Source organism: Plectropomus leopardus, chromosome 13 (assembly GCF_026936395.1).
Source record: "Plectropomus leopardus strain MGB_pleo_1.0 chromosome 13, ASM2693639v1, whole genome shotgun sequence".
NCBI classification, from domain to species: Eukaryota; Metazoa; Chordata; class Actinopteri; order Perciformes; family Serranidae; genus Plectropomus; species Plectropomus leopardus.
In genome coordinates, this window is record NC_142188.1 from 13,919,283 (window position 1) to 13,945,765 (window position 26,483).

Below are 26,483 nucleotides of genomic sequence, written 5' to 3' on the forward strand. Positions count from 1 at the left end.
TAATAAAAAATAAAAAATATAAAATAGAAATACAGTAAGTGTAAACAATTAACACAGTATGTAAATATTTAAATTAAAGTATATATTGTATGCTAAGTATATGTGTGTAAAAATATAAATGTAAAAAAAATACAGCAATAGACAATTAGCACCAATATGTTAATATTTAAATTATAACATGGGTAATGTTCTGAGTATGTAAAATATAAAACTGTGCCTTATGCTATAATGCAATGTATAAAAATAGTATGTAAATTTGAAATTTAAATATATATGTGTGCAAAACTATAAACAACAGATATACAGAAGCAAGAATAACAATAAGAGTATATAATATATACAATGTGTATAATGTGTAACATGTTAATGTTGCGTAAAAAAAAGTTATATAAAATTTTTCAATCACTCGGAAACACACCACCGCATCATATGATCCTTTTTATTTTCTGTATGGAAAAATATGGAGCTGTAATTCATTCACTTAAAAATAAAAGTTGCCCTGATTTTCTGAATTAATTAGATTAATATGTCCGAATTTTAGAAAACTTTATGAAAATTACGATACAGTAATCTTGTTAGTTCAGAAAATGAAAGCAGAATGTTTTTAGGAGCGAAATGATCAGCAGACTGAGAATCGTGGGCAGTGCCGCCGGAGGCGCTAAAGGGCCGCTCCTGTTTGTACTTCATCTGATTTTACTTGTTATCGCGAGAAAGCCTCTAACCGACTTCCGGTTGGCTATTTGTGTACGAGAAGAGGAGCACACACTGTTGTTCATTTCAGCTGTCGATTTGGCAAATCGTCGACTTGAGATTTGAATGCTTGCGGTGTTTATCGATCAAGAACATTTATACGGAGGTAAGATTACACTTTTGTTTTTGTGTTTTTCCATCGGCAGCTAGTTGCTACCGTTAGCCGTCGTACGTCAAATATACGTCGACGAAAGAGGGCCGAGGGACACTGCTAACCGTTTTAGCTTAAGCTAACGTTAATGTTGTGACATTAATCATGTTTTAACTTTAATGTAAGACTATGAGTAGCCTAAGGATTTACTCGTTGACATTTAAAAATTAATGTTACCTTATACCTTTCACGGCAGTTTATCCTGAACTGTGTATAGATTTTTTAAAATTAAAAATGCATATTTGTTACACATACATTTAAAGTGTAGTTATTGACTTGTTGGCTGATTTACCTTTGCTAAATAAGGTATCCCGAGCAATTGTATGTTCATATTATTAATAATCTAAGAGAGTTCGCGATTTACTTTTAGCTTAACGGACGTGCTAATAGCTAGCCAACTTTTCAAGGAAACGGTCTTTGTGTCAACTCACAGATGTCGGACGACTTGGTGAAACAGTTGAGCAGCTACAAAGCCCAGCTACAGCAAGTAGAAGTTGCATTATCTACCGATCCAGACAATGAGGACCTCCTTAAACTCCAGAAAGATTTGCAGGTTTGTGTGTCTCCATGAATGCCTTGAGCGTATTTCTTACTATATATTTGTATGGAAGTAAAACCTTTCTCGTTTGTAAGTAACTTGTAACCTATTTACGTTGCCTTATCGTGCAATTCAACCACTAGCATGTATCCACTGAATTTTAAGTTAGAATTCCATTCTTGAAATTTCCATCATATACAGTTCATAATATGTCATTTTGATTTGCATTGAAAAAAAATTACAATGAGTAGGGTTGCATGACATGTTTTTGCTGACATGACGATATAAAATCAACTAATTTGGCTGACAACTGGTATTGATAGATCCACTTTTTCCCCCAAACCTAATTTTAATAGTTATCAAGTATCCTCTGTAGTGGAATTAACATTAATTATGCATACTCTTATCATGATGGTCCACCACCAGATGTAGACATAAAATACAATGATTTTCAGTCTATATAAAATTAGTTTATTATGCAAAAAAAAAAAACAACTTAAAGTTATGGTTGATATTTTGTACACGCTTACTTTGTCCATAACAGAAATGAGTTTTGATCTCAGCAGAAATCAGCATATTGGCCGATTCCAAAATATCACTTTAAAGCCAACATCTGCTGATATCGATGACGTGTAGATATTATCATGCACCCCCAACAACTATGTATTCATTTTGTACAAGAATCAAATCATCAGTCTCTTTGTTTCATTAGATTTGCAGGATAACTTTCTATTATGTGTTGTTGTTATTATTCTATTATATCTTGTTACAATTTAAGAATATACAGCTTAATTTTCCAGAAAATATGTCAAACCTGTCTAAACTGCATACCCTGAAATGTGAAGATGTCACAGGTCCTCCCCACAGAAGTAAAAAAAAAATTAAAAAGTGAAAAAACTGTTTGGCCAGCGGCCTATTTGAAAATAACCCATTTCATTTACATTGCCTCTTTTGCTTACTACATTTTTCCAGGGGGAAAATTTGCCTACACGCTCCATAAATGTCTGAATATGTGTCTTCTACAGGAAGTCATCGATTTGACAAAAGACCTCCTGACCTCACAGCCCACTGAAAGTGCTTCCAGCACCAATGGCTCTGACACAGTTCCCCTGAAGCATAGCTGGAAAGTGGGGGACAGCTGTATGGCTGTGTGGAATCAGGATGGACAGTGAGTATCACCATCCTCTTCTCATGAAAACACTACGTGCATCTGCATACGTTATAGCACTCCACATTTATTTGAATCTGAATTAGAGAAGTGTTTTTTATAGATTAAGTTCTGAACATCTTTTTTCTTTTCAATCTGTGGCCTGATTGTACATCTTGGCATTATTGTACATCATTTAGCAGGATTTAGGGTCAACTTTAATTTCATTTCTTCTTAATCCACATTTAAGAAAAATGACACATTAATCTACCATGTACCTTTTTATTTTGCTTTGGACAAAAGTTTACTACTTAATGCAGACTTATCATTGCACTATGAAAAAATAAGATCCACTAAAAGATTCCACCAAACCAGATTATCCAAACGGCAAGCATTGCATTTTACTTTTTATTTCTGTGTTTTTAACATTATTTCAGAGAGGTTGATAATTCAAGAGTTATCAATCTTTCTAAAAGTACATAAATTGTATTGTGGTGGTCTGTTCCATGGTACCTCCCACAGCACTTTATCCTGAACTATGTATAGAAACACTTAAATAATAATAATTAATTAATTATATAATATTATATAATATTAATTTCACATTCATTTTAAGTGTAGTTATTGGCTTTTGGGTTGGTTTATCGTTGCTAAATAAGGTATTTAAATTCTGTCAGCCTGTACAGGAGTAGATAACAATTTCTCCTAAAATATGTAAAAACTGCTCTTATAACATCCCAGCCTTTCAGAAAGATTGCTTAAGAAACCCAACAAAGAACAACTTTACAAAAAAGAAGCATGACTTAAAAGTACATCATGTGATGTTTATCTAGCTGTCACATTTGTCCTGAGAATTATGTATGGGAATTACGTGTTCATTTGCCAAAGACAAGGGCTACAAACAAGTTGTATGGAATTTTTTTTCCCCTCAATGCATTGGCCCAAAGCAATTGTAGAGTTTAGAAGCTGTAATTTCACTTTCATGCATGTTTGAACAAATGGCGGTTTGTGGGAAATATATATTTGTAAGGTAAATTATTACCATAGGAAATGTTCAAAGAATATCCCGTGTTCACATATTCACTCATCATTTAGTATTATATATTGAGTTAAGTGCTGCTTATTAAGCAGAGGTTGAGTCTTTGGCTCATACTCACCTGCTTACAGACGTGATTCTTTGGCAGGGTGTATGAGGCTGAGATTGAGGAGATAGACCGAGAGAACGGCACCGCAGCAGTTACCTTTGCTGGGTACGGGAATGCTGAAGTGATTCCTCTGCAAAACCTCAGACCCGCAGAGGAGGGGAAACGCAACGACGAGGATGGCCTAAAGCCAAAATCAAGGTATGAATATGCATACACATAAACATTTGCTTACATCCTGCTCTTTAAAGGAAAATGTTGGGATTGACATTATACTGTGCAAGAACCACCTATTTTTTAAAAGTAGTTACCTTTTTTTGTCTCCTGTAGACCTTGGTATGTATCAGGCTTAATAAATTTACAGCTCATGGGCCAACTCCAGCCCACCGATCAAGCCAGACCAGCTCGCCAATCACTTCTGTGCACAAATTAAAAAAAATTTAAATTAAAAATTTAAAATCTGAAGAAGAGAAACATTGTGCAAATAAGGGGCGTTTTTCTTAATGCTTCTGTGCAGTTGACCAAATTAATTCCTTTAAACCCCACAACACACCACAAGTATGAAAGGCATGTTTTTTTTCTTTTTTTAAATCGCCGAAATACCACAATTTGCATTACCAGAAACTTTAAAAACAGAAATTATAATAATTATTATTATTATCATTTTCCCAACAGTTCCTGAATGCATCATGTGTGATTAACACTTCCATCAGAAATCATAACCAAATCTAAGCTTAAAACAGTGATATTTCATTCTCTGTTCACACGTATTATTTAAAATTTCATCAAAAAAATGCAGTGTGCACCAACCATATCCTATAAAACGATGAAATTCTGCGTTCCTCAGCATAACTGGGAAGCAGTGCTGAGACCAAGTGGCAAAACGAGAATTCAGTGAAACTTCTACTGAACTGCAGGCTGTTTACAGAGGAGAGGACAGGAGAGGAGAAGCTGTAAGTACAGCTGTTGAAAATGTAAATAGTTAATGAAGCAAAAAAAAAAAAATGGAGTGTTTTGTCAAGTGTACATACATAATAAGAATAATAGCTCAGTGGCCCTCTGAACAATATCGTTGAATAGCCTTTGTCTATTAAATTGTGTGCATTTCCCTTTTTAACATGTATGACTATAATTATAGGAAATTAGCACCAGTGAATGGAGTAGTATCCAGGAAACACTCTACTGTGTTGTCCTCACATTGCTTTGTGATGACATGAGGGATTTTGATGGTGTTGGCTGTCATTTCAAGGTGGCTGCACAGTAGAGTTTTGGCAGCTTTACCTGCATATAGACATCAAAACAAACTATTTCAAGGCCTGGTTAATCAAATAACGTACTTATTCACGATTGATTCTGAATTTAATATTTAAACGAGAAACTATTATGGGGATTTTTCTAACATCTACAAAAGAATCCTCTAAAATTTCAGTTTTTCAAACATGATTAACAATTTCACATTGCAGTTTCAGAATTATGTAAACACAGACGACACCTAGCTTAAGTAGTCCTAGCTGGCTGGAAATTACATCTGCCTCAAGATCTTAAAGCTAAGGTGTGCTTTTTTGTTTCTCTAGTTGACTGACTTGGCTGACTGAGAAGGTCAATTTCTATATGCCCATGTACGAAGGAATTATACTCCTTGTGTGCTTAAGATTGGACTCTGTTTTTTTTTTTTCATGTGTTATAACAATGTTTGATTGTGTACATCCACAGGTTTTAAGTGTTTCTCTCCCTTGTCTGTCTTTTCTAGGAAAGAGCAGATTGCAGAGCAGAGAGAGTATAAGAAGAAGAAAGCCCAGAAGAAAGTGCAGAGGATGAAAGAATTGGAGCAAGAGAGGGAGGAACAAAAGTCAAAGTGGCAACAGTTCAACAACAAAGCCTACTCAAAGAACAAGAAAGGACAGGTACTTTTCCCTTTGTTTTTGGAGGCCTGAATTTATTTTGGAGTGCTGGAAAACCCACAGTGCATTGAGCAAAAACATTGTAGTGTTTTTATATTGTAGATGTCTCCTTCCTTTTTGCTTCCTTGCTTCAAAATTGAGTGCAGTAGTTTAAAAAAGAGTTGGAGAAGAGAACTGAAGTGTGAATTCACTCAGTTGCAAGAATGTCTCAAAATCAATATGAAGTGAAACGCGCCCACTAGCTCATCCTTCCATTGTCCTTTACACTTCATTGCATACTGCAGCTTGTTACATGACTGACGGGCTGGGGAACATAAAGCTAGTTGCACACTGTCCATGAATTGTTATGGGAAGATACTGTGTGAGGGGTATATAGTAAAAGATATCCAATAATCCATTGTTGTATATTCTTAATCATTAATGGTGGCTTTTTTGTTTCCCAGGTAAAGAGGAGCATATTTGCATCTCCAGAAAGCGTCAATGGAAAGGTGGGAGTGGGAACATGTGGTATTGCAGACAAGCCAATGACCCAGTATCATGACACATCAAAATACAATGTCAGACATCTAATGCCACAATGACCTGATAGATTCTGTATATAATAACCCACTGTATACTAGTTGTATCAGTGTTTTTTCCATTGTGTTTATACATGATTTATGTTTCCCAAGTAAAGAAAGCTTTGAAAGGAATTGCTTGCACACCATTGTTTGAAATATTGATGTAGTTTTCTTATATATTATGTAGGTACAACAACAAAAAAATCCAAATAGAGGGGATTTTCCCTGCACTGGAACAACCTGTTATATAAGAACAGGATGTGGTGTTGTAGAAAAGCCGTAGAGTTTGCTGTTTGTGTCCAGGTTCCACTGAGGCCAAATACCTGCTAAGATGACTATAAATATCCACCAGCAAATTTGGTTTGTAAATTTGAAGCTTGTTTTAAACACTGACCCATTTTAGGGAGGGGGGTATAATGGTGTTGATTTGACATGGCTGAATTTACATTTTAATTTCTGTGTATATAACAGTGAAATAAACATTGTTTTGTTTTCATTTTTATGCAATTGCTTCCACCTCATTTTAGCTGCAATTTCAATATATTTTCATTGTGGCTGTCAGGTCCTGTAGGTGGCAGTAAAGACATGTACCATTATTAATAAATCGCGCAGCATGCTGCAACTGTTATTACAATCATTTTCACAAAAGTCACAGTAGTTTTTTTTTAATGTTTGACATGTTGGACTTTGCTAGTTCAAGAGGCTTAATGCATAGTTTCAACTGCAGAGCTGATTGATTTATATGTGATATGTGTCAGTCTAAAACAAGATACCCAAGTTGATTGTTTAAACAAATTGGTAGGCTTACCAAACAAAAAAAGACAAAATTGATTTATGTCTGGGTGGTAGAGGTTTATTAAGATTCCAGGGACAGTTATCAGGAACTGTAACAAAGTACTAGCAGGGAACCAGCAGCACGTTTTGCAAAAAAGTCACCTTGGATGGCTGATTAAGCACGAGAGAAAACATTCTGGTGTGTGCTTTGACATACTTCCTTAACAAAAGTCTTTTTCATAGTGCATTTTATAGTTTCCCAAACAGGTTTTGGGGGGTGGGGGGGGGGGACCTGTAACAAGGAACTTTGTGCAAGAGTCATATACCCATGTTAAGACACAATTTGGTGGTGATCTCCTTAGGACTTGGACCAGAAAAATGCAGATAAATGGTCGTATTGAAATGTCTTATTTGGTTTCATGGATTCTAACAGGTCAGCAGTGCAATTCTGTTTGTCAAATATACGTTGAATAATTAATGGGAAGTCTCCAAATTTCAAAGAATTGTTCTTTTTCTGCTACAATACAAAAAGATACAGTATTAAACGTTGAAGTATAAACCAAAATTAGTATTCTGTAGTGTTTATATACCATGCTACAGACATTTTCTTTAAAGACTTGTCAATCCAAAGCACAGTACAACATGATTAGACAAGCTACATTCAATACACATGCACCATAGCTTTTTTAAAAATCAATTACAATCATTTTTACCGCTGAATATTAAAACTGATACCACTACTGGAGCAAGTGGAAAAACTAGCAAACCGCATTTTGGTGTTGGACGGACAGAATAGTATGCTAAACACAGCCAACATCAAAGATATGATAAAACTAGACGCTTTATTGCTTTTCAGCCTTGTGCTTGGACAAGTGCGGGATAGCTTATTACTGTCTAAATAAACTGAATTTGAGCACAGTGTGAAAGAGGCATGTCATTCTTTCAACAAAACTGAGTAATGCATCAAACCTTTAGCACTGCATATGCATGGGTGGGGTAATTTTGTGTAAAAGAAAAAACAATGAAAAATATTCATTTTAACAGGTTTCTTTTTTCATTCAAGCATGACTGAGACCTAGCTACAGTAAAATTAAATATACCAAAAATAAATACTATAATTGTATGCAAATAAATTAGAATATTAACGGTGGATGACACCACCTGTTTGGATACGACTGTATTTCAGCCGAGAAAAGGGACGCCACGTGGATGGGTGATGGTTGTGGGTCCTGATGCAGAGGTTTTCGGAGTGTAATGAACATTTTGGAATGCAGACATTGTAGCCCTTGCCACTGGCTTGTACACTGACAAGAAGTGTCGTCTGGATAGATGATCCAAAGAAAAGGGGGAATGTTTTTACAAGGCAAATGGAGCAAGCAGTCCCAATGGTGAGCTTCTAGCTGGTATTGGGATTTTAATGTTTTTGCTGGTTTCAGAGGATCAACTTGACTAGGTAGTTTCCCCTTCAGTGTTGGACACTGGTGCGATCATGGGTCAGTACTGAGTGCAGGTATGGTTGATTTTGGCTGGTAATGGGTAAATGGACATTCAGGTGATTGGTTAAGTCAACTCTTTTACATGAGGAAACTGTATATTGCCAGATGAGTTCAATTTGAGGCTGCTGTGTAAAATGTTTGCAATGTAGAGGGGCCCCTTGGCTTTTTGAAGGAGACATTTTTAGACAACTTTTAGACGGAGTTGAACTTAAGGCTGGTTTTTAGGGTGGAGTAGATGTTTCATTTGTCAGGTAAAGGTGGGATTGAGGCTGGTTCTTCTTGTGAAGACAGTTAACCTAAAACTGCAAAGGGGGATTGGAGCTGTAGGCTGGTACTTTGAAAGGAGAAAGCCATAAAGACTGCAGCTGGAGTTAAAGTATAGGCTGGTGCTTTTAAGCAGAGAAGGCCAGTTTTAGACTGCATGTAGAGTAGCCCTCATCACTGGCTGAGCTCTGCCGGCTGCTGTGGTCGTCCAGGTCACTTGCACCACTGGTGCTTACACTGTCCATTTCTCCATGGGAGAACTCAGTGCTTTCCACATCTACTTCAATCTCCTCTGCTCAAAAACAACAACAACAAACACAAATAATGACAGATTAATTTTCTGAATAATACAAGTCCAAAATTTTTGAAATTGTGCTTCCCTAATGCTGACAAACACTGGCATGGGTCGACAGATTAGCAGTTTGGCCTGATTATTGGAGCCGATAATTGGTATTTTGCCGATAATCTGTATCTGTGTGTTATGTTCATGTTTGCCGATAAAATAAATTAATTAAAAAATGCAAAGAAAGTGTCAGCATGGGAGGAGCTTTTAATTTTTAAAGCCTAAGGGTGCTATTTTTATTTACAAATTTTCAATTTAAATTTTTACTCACTTTTGGTCTCACTAACTACTAAACATCCGTATCGATATTGGCCCCTAAATCGGTCGACCCCTGCTATAAAGTTTGCTCTTGGATCTGATTTGGACACTCACCTCTGTCGGACTCTGAGCGGTCAGAGTCCATGCGGGAGCCCAAGCTGTCCGTACGAATCCTCTCTCTATCTCCGTGAGTCTGCAGCTGGGCTAGCTGCCTCTGCAGGTGCCTCTGCTCCCTCTCTAAGGTCTCCAGCTGGTGCAGACTCCTCCGGTCCACTTCTTCAAGTTTCTGAATAACAGGGAAATGCAGAAGAGTTAATTGCATTGTTGTGTAGAAAGATAATAACGACAATCAGTGTGTGCGGATCAAATGTGCCACATTTGGTATTACCATGAATTATTTAGCATTAAATCACACAGTTATGACAACACCTCTCTCTGTGTTTCTCATGATCAACATACTATATGCATGAGGGGATGGTGAACTTGTCATGTGTGCAGTGATGTGATGTTAATATGTCGTTGCTGCTGTCAAATGTGACGCCCCCTGTGCCTCCTAATGAAATATTCAACACATAAGGACACCAAGTTGCCGGTTGGATTCTAGAGGGATAGCTTGTGTCTCACTGAGGTGGATATAAGTGAAAGATGACTGGATGCAGCAGTCAGAGTAATTGCTTTAAATGAGTATAAAGGTCACCTCGTCCTGCGTTTGGCAGAAACGTTAATTCTTTGCCTTCTTGGCTCGAATTTGTTGGTTCAAAGTTCCCCGGCTTTGATGTTGATTTGGGTGCATGTGTGACGTCAACAGTCATTTTAAATAAAGCCTGTGTACTGCTCACTATGAGTATGTCTGCTTAAGCTCACAAAGTCCTGAAGATACACTTTGAACCTCATAACCCAATCACTTCACACCAGTCATCACATCTGATCGTGTCATAAATAAAAAAATGGTTTCATGCTACTGCAGTGGCATAGTAATAAGTGCTAACATTTGTAAGCAAGCCAGTTGTTGAACAAGATTTAATGCTGGTGTGAAAAACAACTCGTGATGTCTGTACTACTATTAATACGAATAAAGACTAATTGCAAGTTGCAGAAATGGCTGACTTGTAGAGATGATATTTGTGAAAAGGATACTGAGTTTGGATATTTCACAAATCAGTGAAATTAAATAGAAAAAAGCCATTCAAGCCCTTCACAATAACACATGCTGTATTGTATCAGTTGCCATGCGTGGTTCAGTTCCTCTGATGTCCCCCATGTTGATTCTCTAAATTACATTTCATCTGAGAGATATTTGCATGGAGGCTCAGAGTGATGTCTGAAGAGGCTTGTACGCTTCCAACAACAAAAATGCTGTGAAATGGCAGTTTTTTTGAATGGACTTTGGTACAGTGATGCAAGCAAGAATAGCAATTCTTTATGCTTTTCCTGTCGCACAATACAGGTTTTTTTTGCTTCCTGCAGTCGTGAGTGTCATGCTGCCTGCACCTGCTCCACCCTTTTATTCTCCTACACAACCTGCGGTTCCAGAAATACACCACAGCAGCATTCAGGGGCCACATTTCCTGGACTTTAAACAAGCAAGTCCAAAGTCAACAGCTAACATCACACAGTAAGTACTTTATCCATTACCCCACACTGTAATAAACTCCCACAGATTGTTGCCAGGTTTGCTTTCATATTGCATTTTTCCCTCAACTGCTTCTCACCGCTGGAGACTGCACAGACTGAGCTTAAGAAAATCCAATATTTCCCCACCAAAAAACCTTATCTGGCTTAGACTGTAGTCATCGGGGAAGCCAACGTGTAGATGCTTTGAGGCTACAGCATCATTTGTGCAGTTCAGACATACTCAGTGGCCCATTCAGGCAGGCAGTTCTCACCACCAGGACAGATCTGGTGCTCTTAAGACTAATGGTCAGTGGTGAAAGACACATGACCTAATCAAAGACTCAACGAGGCTTAAAATCCCACAAAGGGCAGTCCTATTAACTGCCAATGGGAGATTTGTTAAATGAGGAAGAAAAACTGACATAACCAAGCACTTAATAGCCTAATATTGAGGCCAAAGTGGCTTAAAGTGCAGTTGATCTAATGGTTCTGAGGAAACTGACTGTATAGAAGTACCTGGGGAAAACCTTCAACTGCAGTGTTGCGCTACAATATCTCATTTAAACTTCAAATTTCAATGAATTATGTGTGAGGTGCCCTTTAATTCCAATAATAGCTGTGAAACTGGGCCTAAAAGTTCAATTAAGAGGAAAAGAAATCCAGACCCTTTTCCTTTTTTCCTTGTGTTTATGCCGTGTCAGCTATGATTACAAAACAAGAAGGAGCGCTGTCTGTTGAACTGATACAACAAAGAATTTGTAAAATTTCAAAGCCGATATGGATTTTAGGCAAAAAATCAGGGAAACTATAAAAGGTGATGGGCAAAATAGCTACATCATGTATCATGATGTAGCTATTTTGGAGCAAACAGGCTTTAGTGGAATTATATGTAGCTGACTGACAGTTAGGATCTGTTTGAAGACTAAAGACAAGGAAAACGAACATGTTCATTTAGGTGAAACATGTCAGTCAACATCACGTAATGTGGGTTTTTTTTTTATTTTGTGGAGGGATTTTTCAGTCCAAGTTGAAACAACAAAGATATGATGGGTCATAGTGTGACTTGCCATGGTCGCTCCATTAACTTAAATAAAAACTGGCACCAAAGTCTGCTCCAATGCAAAATTTAAATGCTGTCACTGACGTCATTGTGACCTTTCCGTCTTTTATAGTTTCCTTGCTTAATATTGAGCTGCCTATGTAGATAGTGGAGCTGCACTGTGACCGCAACCACTGTGATCAGCCTTTACCTAGAAAAGAAACCAGAGACTGTCAGCCACCAAGAGTGAGAGCTAAGACACTACAGTACACAAAAATATAGGATCCGTCTATTGACTGGTAAGGCTTTTGTAAAACATCACAACATATTCACATTGGGTCTCACATAGGAATCAAATGAGTGCTAGGAGCCTCCCTTGTACATCAAAGCCGCCCTCTGTAGTACTGCAGATCTATATTTGCTGTCAATATGACATCAATCTTTTTTTTCCCAAGGGAGCAGCCAGATATCTTCTATTTCTAGGTATATGTGAATGATTTGCACAAATTTAATTTTGTTTTACGAGTGTAAAACGAAATTATGTAAGAATAGATAAATTAACATATTAATTAGAGGCTTTCATCTAAAATAATACACAAAATAGATATACGTTTATGATGCAAAATTGCAAACAATAGGCCTTTTTTCAATGATGATATTTTGAAGTGTCAATGTCGTAAAAACACAAGTTAATGATAAAATTAACAATGGCTGATTTCATTTAGCTGCTATAAGGCCCACTTATACTCCCTTTACATACAAAAATAGATTTGTCAGTTTCAAACAGTGTAAACGTCAATGTCCTCATACTTCCACGCGTCCTTATAATGGCACAGACAGCCAATAGAAGTAATAATAATAATAATGTACTTTTTAACGAGGGGCAGAGTTGTAGACGGAGTTGGCGTCTGAGTCTGTTAAATTCATGTGGACAAAGAATTATTTTCACTATATTCCAGATTTGTTCCTGCCACCATTTTTAAAAATATTTATTATCTCCTACAGTCGTTTCTCACTTAAACTACGCTAAACTTCCCCGCGATTTACAGTGGCACTGCTCCATTTCGTCCATATCATAAGCTTTTAGAAAATATACACCAATGTAGACAAAATGAATGCAGAGAACGGACAGAAGGCTCCATCCGTGTCCACATATGTTTCTAAAGTTGAGCAAAGTGAGCCCATAGTCTGCTGTGAAAAAAGCAGATTTCATCATGATGACAGTTATGCTGGTATTGCTACTTCCCCAAACTGGCCTTACAGATTAACCTGACCAGTCAGAAAAACAAATCGGTTGAACAGTATGTAAATATGTCTACGTCATAAGTTTAGAGCACAAAAAGGAGCATAATTTAGTCTTTAATCCCATGATGGCACCACACCATGGGGGCTAACACACCTTGATATGTGCTTTGGCCTTGTTGAGCAGTCCCAGTGTGGTGTGCCGACTGCAGTCTGGTCCCAGAGGGATGAGGGACTTCAACCTCTCCAGACATAGGCGGAGATGTGCTCGTCTGTGGGAGGAGACACAAATAAGACAGGTCGTTTCTCTGTAGAGACAGCATACACAGAGTAATGTGCATTATACAACAATTACACAGACAGAAGGATACATTTCCAGACCAATGCATTACTTTTGTCATCTGCACTGGTCTTGATCAAGTCTGATCATAATATTTCCTCTTTATCTAATTTGATTAGTGTTATAATAGTTAAGGCAAACAGCTATTTGATATTTACTGATCAATAGAAATTATGATAGCATTAATCCATCTGTGATAAACAATGACAGTCAAGGTATTTGATGTATCTGTTTATCCTTTTTTGCTAGTTAGCCACACCATCTGACTCCTTCACAAGTCTGTATGGATCTGTCTGGTCCCAGATTGAAAAGCTGCTGAGGTCTGCTCAATACTGTTTCTGACCCACTGAGGCCTCTGGGCCCGTGGTCTGAACAAATGCAGAAACTGGCAAAGGACACTCACTTCTTTCAAATAACTGAGTAAAATGTAGGTCAAGATGTGATGTCATCTCCTCTCTCTGCATTGGCCACCATTTTGTAATAATAAAATAGCCAAAATGTGGGGGAAAAAAAGGCTTGCTCCTGAAGATGCCATTTTTCGCATCACTTAGTGAATCTCTCAGACAGCCAGGATTCTCACACACATGGCTTGCTATCGAAGATTAACTGGGCATTTAATTTTAGGATAAATGCATCCTGACATTTGTGTCCTGCTCTCTCATCCCGGAGCTATAGAAGCAAGCTGCTGTTACGTTTGCAGCCGAGAATCTCTCAGGAAGGAGCCCTGTTGTCTGGAAACAGACGGTTCCCATTTGCTGACTGGGGAAATGTCTGCATGTCCTCCAGGAGCAAAGCTGCTGCTAAGGAGGCTGCATTACAACTCCCGTCTTATTTGCCTTGCAAAAGGTGCATTGCTGTCGCACACAATACAAGAATTTCCAAGTTGTTGATGATAAAAATGCCTTTTTTGAAGTCATGTGATGATAATAGTCTGATTTATAGGCAGTGCATCTCGTGTTGAAATGGTATGCACAGAGATATGCAAACATGGCAGGATGGAGAAAGCTTGTGGTTTATCAGCTTGAAGCTCCATTTTGAGACAGCTGGCTTTAGAGATAGACTCCCTGTATACCTCATTTGCTAAAGCAGTTAAAATGCTGTGAACATTTAGTCTCTTTCCACTTCTGTGGGACTTTTGCAGATAACCTATTACGTATGTATAATGAAAATTGATTGAAGTAAGATAGCATTAAATCAAGGATGACTACCCTCAGTCACAAAATTTCACTATCTTCATCATGTCCCCATTTCATCTCTCTCAGTGCAATCTTCACATCTAAGTACTGACTGTTTATCATAAACGTGCATACAAATGAACTCCTCAGTCTTTTTTTACTCACCTATTCTTTTCCAGTTCATTGTGTGCTGACCTGTTGAAATGAACAACACTGTTATACAGTCTTAATGATGTGAAATACAACATATTATACAATCTTTATGTATAAACCAAATCCAATAGTTGCAAGCCAGTTCTACAATGGTAGAATTATCCTTCTATACCACCATACTGATATGATGTTTACTATTTTAATAATAGTGATTATGTATCAGAGTGGCTATGAAATATCTTTTTTAATCCATATATCAATGAAGACAAAACAGTGTCGCATCTATATGTAAATTGACCTTTTTAAGACATTAACCTACCTATTGTGAATATTGTCCAATTTCCTGTTCTTGAATTTACGCTGTTTCTGTTGGTGTGCAGTCTGGGTTGCAGGATATGTCGAAGCATAACCATGCTCACATTCTGGTGATGGAAACAGATCAAGAGGATTAAATATATTGTTCAGATGTGTTTTTTTTCCCACAAATGTGCTACAAGCAAAATGCATCATGAGGGCATGGATTTGCATGATTGATGCGACCTCATTTGACCTGAATCCTGAATTACATTTAGATATGTGGCAGCACATCCATGAAGCCAAAACATAGAAAACTGAGTGTAATAGACAAGAGGCCCTTATTGGAAAATGTTAACAGCAAAAGAATTTTTAATTATGTTTTATTTAAAACACATTTCTTTTCTACAATTTTCTTACTGTTAAAACGACTACAGTTCCCATGAACCCCTCATCCCAGTAACATAAGACGTCAGCCTTGAACCTGCGCGTGATTGGCTCTCCGCAGTGACTCTCGCGCTGGAAACATGTGTGCCGACCAATGAAAACTTTACAATTTGTTCCATGTGGAAACCATGTGAACAACACATACAAGGAAGCAGCTGCTGCTTCTGAAAATGATAGGTGGGCTTTGAATTGGAAATGTTTAGAGGAAATAAAATATACACCGCAGTTTGAATATGCAAGAGGCTCCGTGGATGCGATATTTTTTGAGTGGATGCGTGATCATAATGGAATCATCGTTAAAAAAAGCCGTGGTAAACGGGGATAAAAGGTTAAATTAGGAAATCAGGTTTCAAACATCATACATATGTACTTGTATTAACCTAAAGCACATATAAATAATGAATACATTCAATCTTGCTGAGCCCATTCACTGAAGTCTCTGCAGAAGCTTTAATGGGAGCAGATGATGATTTAGCTGAAGGCTATTGTTGCCATAAAATCTGACTCTGGCGATGCATTTGCTTCCTAAATTAAAAGTATATGCATTTTCCCGACCTCTTTTTCAATTGCTGGTATTTTGCAAGTGTTAGGTCGATCAGACAACAGTTTTTCAGTAGCAGGTGAAATATCATTGGCTGCTGTCGGGCCAGATCATCTGTCCGCTGCGCGTCTTTTGTCGCCTTCGCCTCTATTGTTGTCTGCTCGGCGCATTACGTGTTAATATCCCCTACTGCCCGTGTTTACTTACTTCCGTTGTTCTTCTCGATATTTTCTATGTAATTTGCCGCATCGAGCAGCACTTGCACGTTCTTCATGAAAGTGCCGATTTGGTCCATTGCGGAACATTTGGAGTATAAAACGTCGCTGAAAGAATAGTCGGACAATTCTCCGAAATCCTGCTGGTCCATGGACGCATCAGACTCCGACAGCACCTCTTCGGGTTTCAGCTCGCTGTGCTGTCGCATGTACTTTACCATTTTCACTTTAGCCTGTTTTTTTGGGGGGCTTTGACAAATAAGCAGCGCTGAAATTGCTCTCCTTGTCCCGTCTGTGCACTGAGCGGATGACTGAAATGAACTAGGCTCGATGGAATTGCAGTCCTTAGCCTCAGCCACTTGCCCTACTTGGTGGATAATCCCTCCCACTAACGCATGCACATTGCATTCATTGTCAACTGTGCCATAATAAATCCTCATTATCAATACTGCAGGAGAATAACAAATAACGCACATAATGCCTGCTTTCATTTGTAACAACGCTGCTTTTATTCACTTGACTTTTAGTGGAATAATTATGACAAATAAGAGCTGACTTTCTTGTGCACACAGTTTTGTCTGAATGCATGTGAGCAGACCTTAAAAGGGAAAAAGCATTAGACTACTGGACAGTATCAGGTCTAATCAATAGTTCATCCTGAATATTAGGGACATAGAGAAATGGTTGGTGTCTGATGTCATACTTTCTGCTCCTTTCTGCATCCCAAAGTGAAGAGGTTTCCCCTGGGTGTGAATGCAATACATTCATATGATTTTAGAGGTAGTTTGGGATTCTTTGTCCATTGTCCTTGCTTTGTCTTTCTTAAAGTCTCTTATTTTGCCATAGCTCCCTTTTGTTTAGGTCTCCACTTTTAAAACTTGCACAGAGATAACAATAAAGTAATGTGAGGTTATAGTTAATGTCGGAATGAGCAGGGGCCATCCTGTGGGGCTCCTTCAATTTACATGATAGTGACAGTGACCCAACTTTGCTGATGTTTCAAGTTTCCTGTCCTTTTTGGGGGGTAACCTTGAAATTCAGTCTAACTCTTAGCTTGATTTTCCACTTCTGTTGTCCCTTTTGACTGATTAAGAAGTCATTTTTTCCCCCCACACTGTGAGGGATGGAGGAGGACAGAGGGGGAAAGGGCCTGCCTTTATGAGGCTAGCCATGCGTGCAGGGCTGTGTTGTGCCTCTGAGACAATGGGTGCAGATGGCTGGCCCGCTGCAGATGTGGCCAGGCCTGTAACGGACGCCTGTGAGAGAGCACACCCTCCCATGGAGTCTATTTCAGCTGCCTGGCAAGGCCTGACACACACAGACGGTCCTGATCTGAGACACACTCTTGAGAGGGGAAAAAAAACAGGCTGAATATGTGGAAAGGTTGCTTATAAAACCCCAGCAAATGCAGACCTGTTTTTGCAGTGCTCTCTCAGCCAGTTTGTCTTTCTCCATTTGATTCAGGCTCTTGTGACCAGAGTATCTTCCATAATGCCAATGTAAAATCCAGACATCATGGCATCTACTGCTACCCATGTGCCAGAAAAGACAGATAAATAGAGTCAGACATGGACAGAGAGTTCAGAAGGGTGGGTGCAAAACTGACAGCATTTCACCAGGAAAAGGCTCATCTGTGCTGTGAGGCTCGTGTGCAGGGCTGACTGACTGTGCGAGCTGCACACTGATAGTGACAGCGTGGAAAGCTGACCCGCTATAGGTTGGTGTAGAATGTGACCCCAACTGGAGTAATCTGAAAAGCCTGAGGATTACACCAGTGGCTCGGCTGTCACAGAGGAGGCAAAGTCACACGGTACTGGTGTGCGTGTGGGTGTGTGTTTGTGTGTTTTTATTGAAAGAATGTGCCAAACATCCCACGCTGGTCTCACACAGCAGGGAGTATAAGGCATTTGAGATGTTGCTGAAAGGGAAAATATAATTTTTTTCTATTTATCTATCTAGCCGATTCTGTCCTAGCACATGCTGGTGGCCTATAAGATGACAGTCTCGAATGACATGTTGTGCAACAGCAGCAGCAGCAGCAGCAGCAGCAGCAGCAGCAGCAGCAGCAGCAGCAGCAGCAGCAGCAGCAGCAGCAGCGGGCCCCTGTTGTTTTAAAACAATAGCTGCACTTTGCCCTGAGGTCACAGCAGAAGGACAATCCAGCAGGCCAGACGTGTGTCACCTGCTTCGTCCTCTCCTTAGTGCTGTCAGGACATGGGAGAGCTCAGCGCTAAGCTTTGTCGTCCACACTTTAAAAGGGATCGTTCAGATAACAAGTTTGGAGCTGGCGCTGGTCATGCATTTTAGACAAGAAGAAAGACAAAAGTTGAGGAAAAAACCCATTTTTGTTTAGTATCCCTTTTGTAAAGACTGAATGTGTGATTTATTTCTTTATTTCAGAGTTCACGACATTGAATTAATTAATTTAAAAATGTACTGAAATTAATCTTTCCAAAGTCTTAATTCTCAGACACGGGAAGTAGGATTTTTGTAATCGTTTTTTTCTGACATTGCAGTGTAAAATCTCAAAAAACAATTTAATACATTTCTTTTCTTTAAGTCATCACGATGGGAATCCAAGCAGCGTATACGTACATGCAGATTGAAAAACACAAATTGGCCAGAAGTTCCAGATATGATATCTTTTATGATAATATAATATGACCATTGTCTTTCACTCTAAAAAGGATTTTTTTTGTTTTTGTTTTTTTCAACATTTGATGTAGATAACCCAACTTTTTCACTGGACAAACAAAGTCATGTTTTATGTTATGGTAAACATTTGGGCAAAATAAAACAGTCCTTTAATTTTGGTCATTAGAAAACTGGACTTAATTGCGAGTGGCATATGAAAAGTCTTAAATCCACCTTGCCTACAGCTGCAGGAACCCTGTTTAGTCATTTTCATGTTCAATTGAATGCGCTACCCTTTGACCTCATCTTCTTGTCCATATGTCATCTCGTAGGAGGTTTTTGTGTGTGTGTGTGTGTGTGTGTGTGTGTGTGTGTGTGTGTGTGTGTGTGTGTGTGTGTGTGTGTAGGGGGTGGTGTAGGTATAGATCCTGTCACTCCCTCAACATGAACACCTGTTGGAGACACCAAATCCCCTCTTTGTCTCCGCAGCCCCCTCTCAGTGGATTACCATGACAACGCCCATTCATATCATGGCTGAGGACTGATTATACAGCTTCACACGGTCAATTATCACTGAACAGAGTGCATTGTTTTAGGGGGACGCTGTGTTTTATAAAAAGGGGAGGCTTTTTGAAAAAGTTTTCCAGAAGCTTTATTTCATACTTGCAGCTAAGTGTAGTCTCTTAGAATTGGATATAATGAGCGGGAGTTTCACACCAAACCAGACTGAAATAAATGCATAAGTATCCAACCACTAAGGGTTCAGTGTGTAGGATTAAGGGGGGTATATTGAAAGATATGTAATATGTTATAATAAGTGTTTTTTCTCTTGTGTATAATCACCTAAAAATAAGAATAATGTTTTTGTCACCTTAGAATGAGCAGTTAGTATCTGCATAAGGTCCACAGAGTGCACATATTACACGGCCATGTTTCCACAGTAGCTCAGAACATACAAACCAAACGCTGGCTCTAGATAGGATTATTTGCATTTTAATGTCGGCCACTGAAATTAGCAGCTCCTCCGCGACATGCAGCTTTGCAAAAATACTTTTTTTTTTATTTAAAAAAAAAAAAATCAAACTCCTGTATCCTGTGTTTTTACCAGTTTAAATCACTCGATCTGTTCATTTGGAGAGGAGGAGACCTCTGCTGGTAATTTGACTCATGGTAAAAAAAATTTCAATAAGTAAAAAAAAAAACAAACCTGAAAGTCTGCATCTTAAATTATCAGAGAAAAATGGTGAGCACACATTACCAGGTGCTTGGTCAGCGGCCCGTCTTCGACCAGCTGAACAATGTAGGAGAAATACTAACTTGTGAAAAAGCATTATTTAGTGTGTCTAATAATTTAAATCACCAGGTTCATTTATTTTGGAGAGGAGGAGAGCTCTGCGGGTAATTCGGCTTCCAATAAAAACCTCATGAATGTCTGGATCAGTAAAAAGATGAGAGGGGCCTCTGCAACAAGTCAAACAGGAACATGAGAAACTGATTTGAATTGTGAAACTGCTTTACTCTGCATTTTTACGGGTGTTGATCACATAGTCAGTTTGTTTTGGAGAGGACAAACCCTCTGAGGACAATTCAGCTCCTAGTAAAGACCTACTGAACAATGAAAACTGAAGGAGTTTCAGCTGGTTGCAATCTGCAATCGCTAGATCCCACAGAATCCCCCTGAATCGAACACACTGAAACTTTAAAATGAAAAAAAAACACCCTGTGTTTGAAACTGATTTAGACTAAAGATAAGAAATGATGACAGCACATGCCCTTCAGTCAATAAACAAGAGAGCAATAAAACATTTATGGAAACATATCCAAGCTTTTATTACATCAGGCGGAGGGCAATTTTAAAAGGACTGACTTTCAGGGAAGGCGACTGTTACGTAAAACACCGTGGAGAAAATCCAGGCGGCACAGGCAGCAGTGTAAACAATGCAGGAAATACAAGCACTAGGCACACAAATGACCTAAGTAGTACAATTTGTAAACACAATGCACTGTGCATTGTCTCTAAATAGGGAGCTTACTTAAGGTGAATAAAAAAATGCGATAAAAGAAGTGTTAAAATATTATTAGATTGTACTGTCACATTTCTATATTTCGTTGTTCAACATTTGGTTTAGCATAACAAAGCACAAAAACAAACTATTTACATTGGCAAAGAGTCACTCCCTTTGGGTCAAAACAAACATTCACATTTTGGACTGGGATGTAAATATATGGTCCTCTAATATACTTCATATTGAACTCTAATATTGGCTATGAAGACAAGCTTTCCACAGCATATTGCCATCAACTGATAAAAATTTGTCAAAACATTAATCACTTTCAACTTTCTGCAATTCAGGCTTGGCACTTTCATCTTCAACATCCAAGCAATCAGTCAAATATTGTCACTCATAAACATCAATATGCAAGAATCATCACTTTGCTGGTTTCTTTCTGTTAGTCACAGTCCATTCCTCGTCACCATTACAATAAAGCAGCAACCATGGGAACAACACCACTGACATGAATGTTAAAACAATATGAATTATTACTGAATTTTCAATCACAGCATGTTTAGTGTAAGAGTTAGTATGTAAAGTAAATACATAAAGACTATCAAATTAGTTATTTAACTATCAAACACTATATTGTCATACCTATGATATAAACCAACATATATTATTACAAGATAGTATAATGAATACGTTCAGATACAAATCGTACTTCTTACAAGGTTGAACGTTGAATAATCTTCAGCAACTGTTACATTATTAGTGTGATTGTTACATTTTAAAATTGTTTACACAGTTTTCTTAGCTTTCAGTATACATTCAACAATGAACTTGTGCAAAAAGAAAAAAAAATCACAAATACTCATCTGTTATCTGATGTTTTCATCACCTTTTGTTCTAAACCCCATTAAAAATATGGGTAATAACAACCACAAATATGCAGTTTTGTGTTCACGTTTCATTAGATTTTGTTTTAGTGAGCCCCTCGGGAGTGGTCAATCACAAATTCTAAAAAAAAAAAAAACCTCCCATATTACCATCTGCTGGCACATCTCGGAAAAACTTTCACATGAAATAATAGCTGTGAATGAAGGAAACTGTGTGAAAACAACACCGTCCTTGGAGACTTTCTGACTAGATGATAGTCTTTTCTCTTATTTCACTTTCCTTCAACAAGCTGAAAATTAAGAAGGCATTTCAGATGTTTTCCTTGCAAAAAATTAATTGTTTTTTAAAAAAAAATTTTTTTACAGTAAATGCCTTCAGGCTTCTGTTTTTTCTTTCTTTTCCTTCTTTTTCTTGCTCTTTTTCAAAAATGAAGGTGTGCGAAACGTCTTTTTCTTCTTCTTGGGAGACTTGGTTTGGCTCTCTGGGGTCTGAGCCTCCCCCACCTTCTCCTGAGATGAAATGGAGATATCCACTGTATCCGAAGTGCTCACACTCATCTTGGATACCTCGATGCTCAGATCCTCGTCCGTCTCATCCAAGTGGTCTTTCCCATTGGGTATTGTGTCTGTCAAATGATGGAAACAAGTCAGTGAAGAAGGATGTGGCTAGGAGGGTGTGCATTGTAGGGTTTTTTTTTTACTGCTTGGACCAGATGGACATAAACCAAAGAAACAAACAAGCAACAGCTTTTGCTAGCAAATTCAAATAATAATTTCAGAGCCTATTGACTAGCTAATTACCTTGTTTAGCTGGCGTCATTATGGGAGAGAGGGACAGGGAGATAGTGGAGCCATCAAAGGTTGTCATCTCATCTGCATCAGTGGCATCATCATCCTCTGTAAAAGGATTCCAGTAATCACAGGTCAGTCATTCATTAACGCTGGTATGTTCCTGTGAGTGAGGCACACTAGGTGAACAAATTTATGTTGTTCAGAGTTGTATTTTTTCACTTTCTGAGGAAGCAACAAAACTAAGAGCCTACAGTCATACTAGAAGCTCTGTGAAGTTGCACTTTGGCTCAGCAGCTAAATATAAACGTCCTGACACACCATGGCCGATGGTTGGCCGTTGGTCTATGTTGGGCTGTTGGTAAGTGCCCGCCATCCCAGTTTTCGCCGCGTCCTTCACCATCAGTCTAAGGTGTTGCCTGTTTTTTAGGGCCGATTTAGCATGTTGAATTGTTTTTTCTGAGCCAGAGGAGCCTGTGGATGAGTAAAATCACTCTGATTGGCAGTTGAGCACAGTGCATAAGAAGAGGCACATAAGTAAGGAAAGTAAACAAAAACTCAAGAGGGCATGAGATCAAAACAAACTTGTTATATTTGGTAAGATTGTTTATAGCCATTGGGCTCTTTAGCGGAAGTGGTCTTTAACTGTTTGTGTTATTGCTCACTGGTGCACGGTAAATATCTTTTGTTTTTTCAATATCAGGTTTTAATGTGCTAACTGGCTAACTAGAGTGTCTTGAATCAGTCCTGTTACTCCTCCAGTTTCCCTTCTGGCATGATGAATACAAACTATCATTGCCTGCTTGTTGGAGAGTTACTTTCACAGTTACTCTCACACAGGGGCAGAACTTATGTGTATGTTGGCTGTTGGCTTTGGTCTTTGCAGTGCGTTTAAGTGCAACTTTTTGACCAAGACATAGGCAACACGAGGCAACAGTCGGCCTTCATTCAGCCTTACAAGTCTGCATGTTAGAAGGGTCACAATGACGGTAATCCCACAGGAACTCTTGTCACTCAGTCCAATAAAGAAGGCCTCAGTGTGCCCGTGTCAAACATTGAATGTAGGGAGCGATGAAATTGTTTGCACTACATCCACTTTTCGTAATGTCTGTAGTGTTTGTGGTATGGTTTCGGGGTTATTTTGTTTTTCTATTTGTTTATATTTTGTATTTATGCACATATGTGTGTGTGCAAAACAATGTGCCTCTTCAGACACAAGGCAAATAAAGGAAAATAATTCTGATAATGAGATCAAACCAGTACAGACTACCGCCGTCTGCTGGTATAGTTATTTCCTCTCATGCAGGTGCAGAACATGCATGCTAGTTGGCCATACTTTGCATGCTAGTTGAGTTAGCACAGCTAATGTGAGGCGCAGGGCCACTTAGGGATCATAAAAGTGATTATAATTCATCCTGAGCGGGGATTTCTATGTCTGGACCAAATTTCATGGCAGTGCATCCAGTAGCAAACAAGACATTTAACTCAAAATATCATGATGGTGCTAGGTAAAAGGTAAAGCATTGCTATCCCTAGACCCATGCGATTAGTATTGCAAATACAAACAAAAAACATTGAACACTAAGCTGGTTTAACAATGTTGCTACATCTTATTAATCTCCAACAGCTGATGTGTTTTAAGGCTGACACATTACTGTTATAATGAAAAATAAAGTGGCTACTCTTATACACAGCTGTAGGAATACTTCCCTCCTGCACAAACAGCCTTGTCGGCAGTCGTAACCGGGACATGAGTAGTTTGACAAGACTGATGTCTTTGCAGCTCATCTCTCACCATCCCAGTGAGCTGACTTCACAACTCAGAGGATGAGTGAAACCATGGACTGGCATTTTTCTCCCGCAGGCATTTTTGCAGGAATATCCTCATTTCAGTGAATGTAGTTTCAATGTTTTCCTCCAGGCAGGAATCAAGCACTGACTGGACTAATTAACTGCCTGGACTACGGCCTAATGAGGCTGCTTTTATGTGGATGCAATGACTACAGCAAACTTTTGTAACATTAAAAACTACAATTAAGCATCAGACCCAAATAATTATCAGGACATAAAGCAACTGCAATCCACACAATTATGTCTAATGTGTCTTTTTCTAATTAAAAGTCAGTTTGATTCATAGTTCTTCAGATATCTGCATATAATGTGTCCTTAACTTTAACGGCTTTTTTTTTGGCCTTGCTTCGTGAAGTCAGAGATTGCTGTTAAAATGAGATTAGCTTTGTCTCTCCATCTCAATTTCTTTCCTGACCTCTGGGACCACAAAGGATTAACTTCAAAACATCATACACTCATAATCTACATGACATGATGGCAGATATGAGCTTGTGTAAACCCAAGTAGGATTAAGTTAAGTAGAGGTTTGCTGTGGCTCTAAATAGCAATAGTGCACATTAAAGGGGAAACTAAACCCATTTCAAAAATCCATAGGCTACATGTTATTTCTAAGATCCTTGACAGTCCAAAAATGTTAGTTAACATGAACGAGTCTCTCCCAAATCCAAAAACTAGAGTGCTAAAACTCAATTTGTGATGTAATCAAATATAAAGTCTGGAGCTGCTCCATAGAAAATGAATTGGGGAAGATATAATGGATGACACTGCACAGCCAGGGGAATGTTCTGCTTTGTTGGGTGCATTTTCTGTTTCAGAACTGAGAACATTGCAACAAAGTAAAGCTCTTTTGGCTATAAAAAAAGAAAACAAAATTCTGTGGTTTCATGAAATTCCATTCATTGTCTATAGAGCGGCTCTATAGACTTTACACTCATCACTATTTTGAGATTTACTTTTGTGTTTTCTGGCTTTGAGAGAGAGTAGCTTGTGTTCACAAATATTGCTCGAACTGTCCTTGGCTATGGAAATAACATACTGTAATTCTTAATTCAATTGGAGTTCCCCTTTAAGCCTTTGAAAAGGTGAAGAAACAGTTTGACTACCTTCGTGGCCTTGCTGCCTTCTTTCTACCAGGCTCTTGTATTCCTCCAGCACCGTGTCTGTGAGCTCATTGAAAGGGTTGGGCGGAAGAGAGCGAATCTGCTCCTCGTCCTCGATGATGAAAGCCTGATTGACAGCAGACAATAAAAAGACATTATGAAAACCTGATGTGGTGCATTTTGCAGTGTATAAAAGCAGTTGCTCTTATGTAACAATGATAACTTGTTATAAATTTATCTTTGCAGTTTTTCCCAGTTGCCTTGAGCGAATGAAAATCATAATTTCCTTGAATCCCATGTGCAGTTCTCAAAACTATGGTTCATTTCTCTACAACAGTGTATGCATTTCTAGTTGCTCTCATACATGAATCAAATGTAGTGTAAAAAAAATCTTCATTTTATCCAGTGATGCAATGCCTAGCCTCTGTCATCAAAATCGATAAAACTCGGTCCAGTGGTAGCAGGCAGCTGTTTTTGCAACAGGATCTTTGATTTTATAATTGTGCAAGTCTCAATGAAAGAATTATATGAAGAGATACAATTAGTGTCTTCTGTCTCACTGACACTTGCTGTTGACATTTGATAGTCTTAATGTGTCCATATGGTTGGGCGGACCGCATAAGGATCACATTAATGTCAGTTCATATCTCTTTTCTTGAATTATCTGTATATGATCATTTTGTGAATGGATGTTCAGTTGTGTCTTTGGTTGATACTTGTCACGTGACAAACACTATTTTTGACAGGTTAAAAGGACCAAACCATGAAACTAAAGGGCTACTGCACAGTAAAGAGGGCTGAGCTGAAATGTTTGTGCATTTTTCCTTGCACT

General features: G+C 38.4%; 3 protein-coding genes across 5 annotated transcripts in view; 1 reads left to right on the forward strand and 2 right to left on the reverse strand.

Moving 5' to 3' along the window:
* The first annotated feature begins 696 nt into the window (after positions 1 to 696).
* Positions 697 to 6,691, forward strand: smndc1 (survival motor neuron domain containing 1). The gene is made up of 6 exons (XM_042502088.2): positions 697 to 856; positions 1,335 to 1,454; positions 2,465 to 2,607; positions 3,771 to 3,929; positions 5,479 to 5,632; positions 6,073 to 6,691. Exons 2-6 carry the CDS (start codon positions 1,335 to 1,337, stop codon positions 6,208 to 6,210), a joined length of 714 nt encoding a protein of 237 aa, XP_042358022.1. The 5' UTR covers positions 697 to 856; the 3' UTR covers positions 6,211 to 6,691.
* Positions 6,692 to 8,008: 1,317 nt separating this feature from the next.
* On the reverse strand, positions 8,009 to 16,748 carry LOC121954531 (max-interacting protein 1-like). Its single transcript, XM_042502087.2, has 6 exons — positions 16,377 to 16,748; positions 15,207 to 15,309; positions 14,900 to 14,929; positions 13,377 to 13,491; positions 9,439 to 9,610; positions 8,009 to 9,015 (listed from the first exon to the last, which is right to left on the reverse strand). The coding sequence occupies exons 1-6, from the start codon at positions 16,603 to 16,605 to the stop codon at positions 8,852 to 8,854; spliced, it is 813 nt and encodes a 270-aa protein (XP_042358021.1). The 5' UTR covers positions 16,606 to 16,748; the 3' UTR covers positions 8,009 to 8,851.
* Positions 16,749 to 20,823: 4,075 nt separating this feature from the next.
* The window catches only part of add3b (adducin 3 (gamma) b), a 28,477-nt gene continuing 22,817 nt past the window's right edge, over positions 20,824 to 26,483 (reverse strand). For all 3 annotated transcript variants that reach the window (XM_042501976.2, XM_042501977.2, XM_042501975.2), the window contains 3 exons: positions 25,655 to 25,778; positions 22,713 to 22,808; positions 20,824 to 22,537 (listed from right to left, as the gene is read on the reverse strand). In XM_042501976.2, the coding sequence (XP_042357910.2) occupies positions 22,287 to 22,537; positions 22,713 to 22,808; positions 25,655 to 25,778 (471 nt within the window). In that variant the 3' untranslated portion in view covers positions 20,824 to 22,286. The remainder of the gene's footprint in view (positions 22,538 to 22,712; positions 22,809 to 25,654; positions 25,779 to 26,483) is intronic.

Coding starts and splice junctions, on each gene's coding strand:
- smndc1 (XM_042502088.2), top strand. CDS start 1,335: ATGTCGGACGACTTGGTGAAACAGTTGAGCAGCTACAAAGCCCAGCTA. Junction 2,608..3,770: donor GTGTGGAATCAGGATGGACA/GTGAGTATCACC, acceptor ATTCTTTGGCAG/GGTGTATGAGGCTGAGATTG. Junction 5,633..6,072: donor CAAAGAACAAGAAAGGACAG/GTACTTTTCCCT, acceptor TTTGTTTCCCAG/GTAAAGAGGAGCATATTTGC.
- LOC121954531 (XM_042502087.2), bottom strand. CDS start 16,605: ATGGTAAAGTACATGCGACAGCACAGCGAGCTGAAACCCGAAGAGGTG. Junction 13,492..14,899: donor AATGAACTGGAAAAGAATAG/GTGAGTAAAAAA, acceptor CTCCTCCCACAG/ACGAGCACATCTCCGCCTAT. Junction 9,016..9,438: donor CCGCTCAGAGTCCGACAGAG/GTGAGTGTCCAA, acceptor GTTTTTGAGCAG/AGGAGATTGAAGTAGATGTG.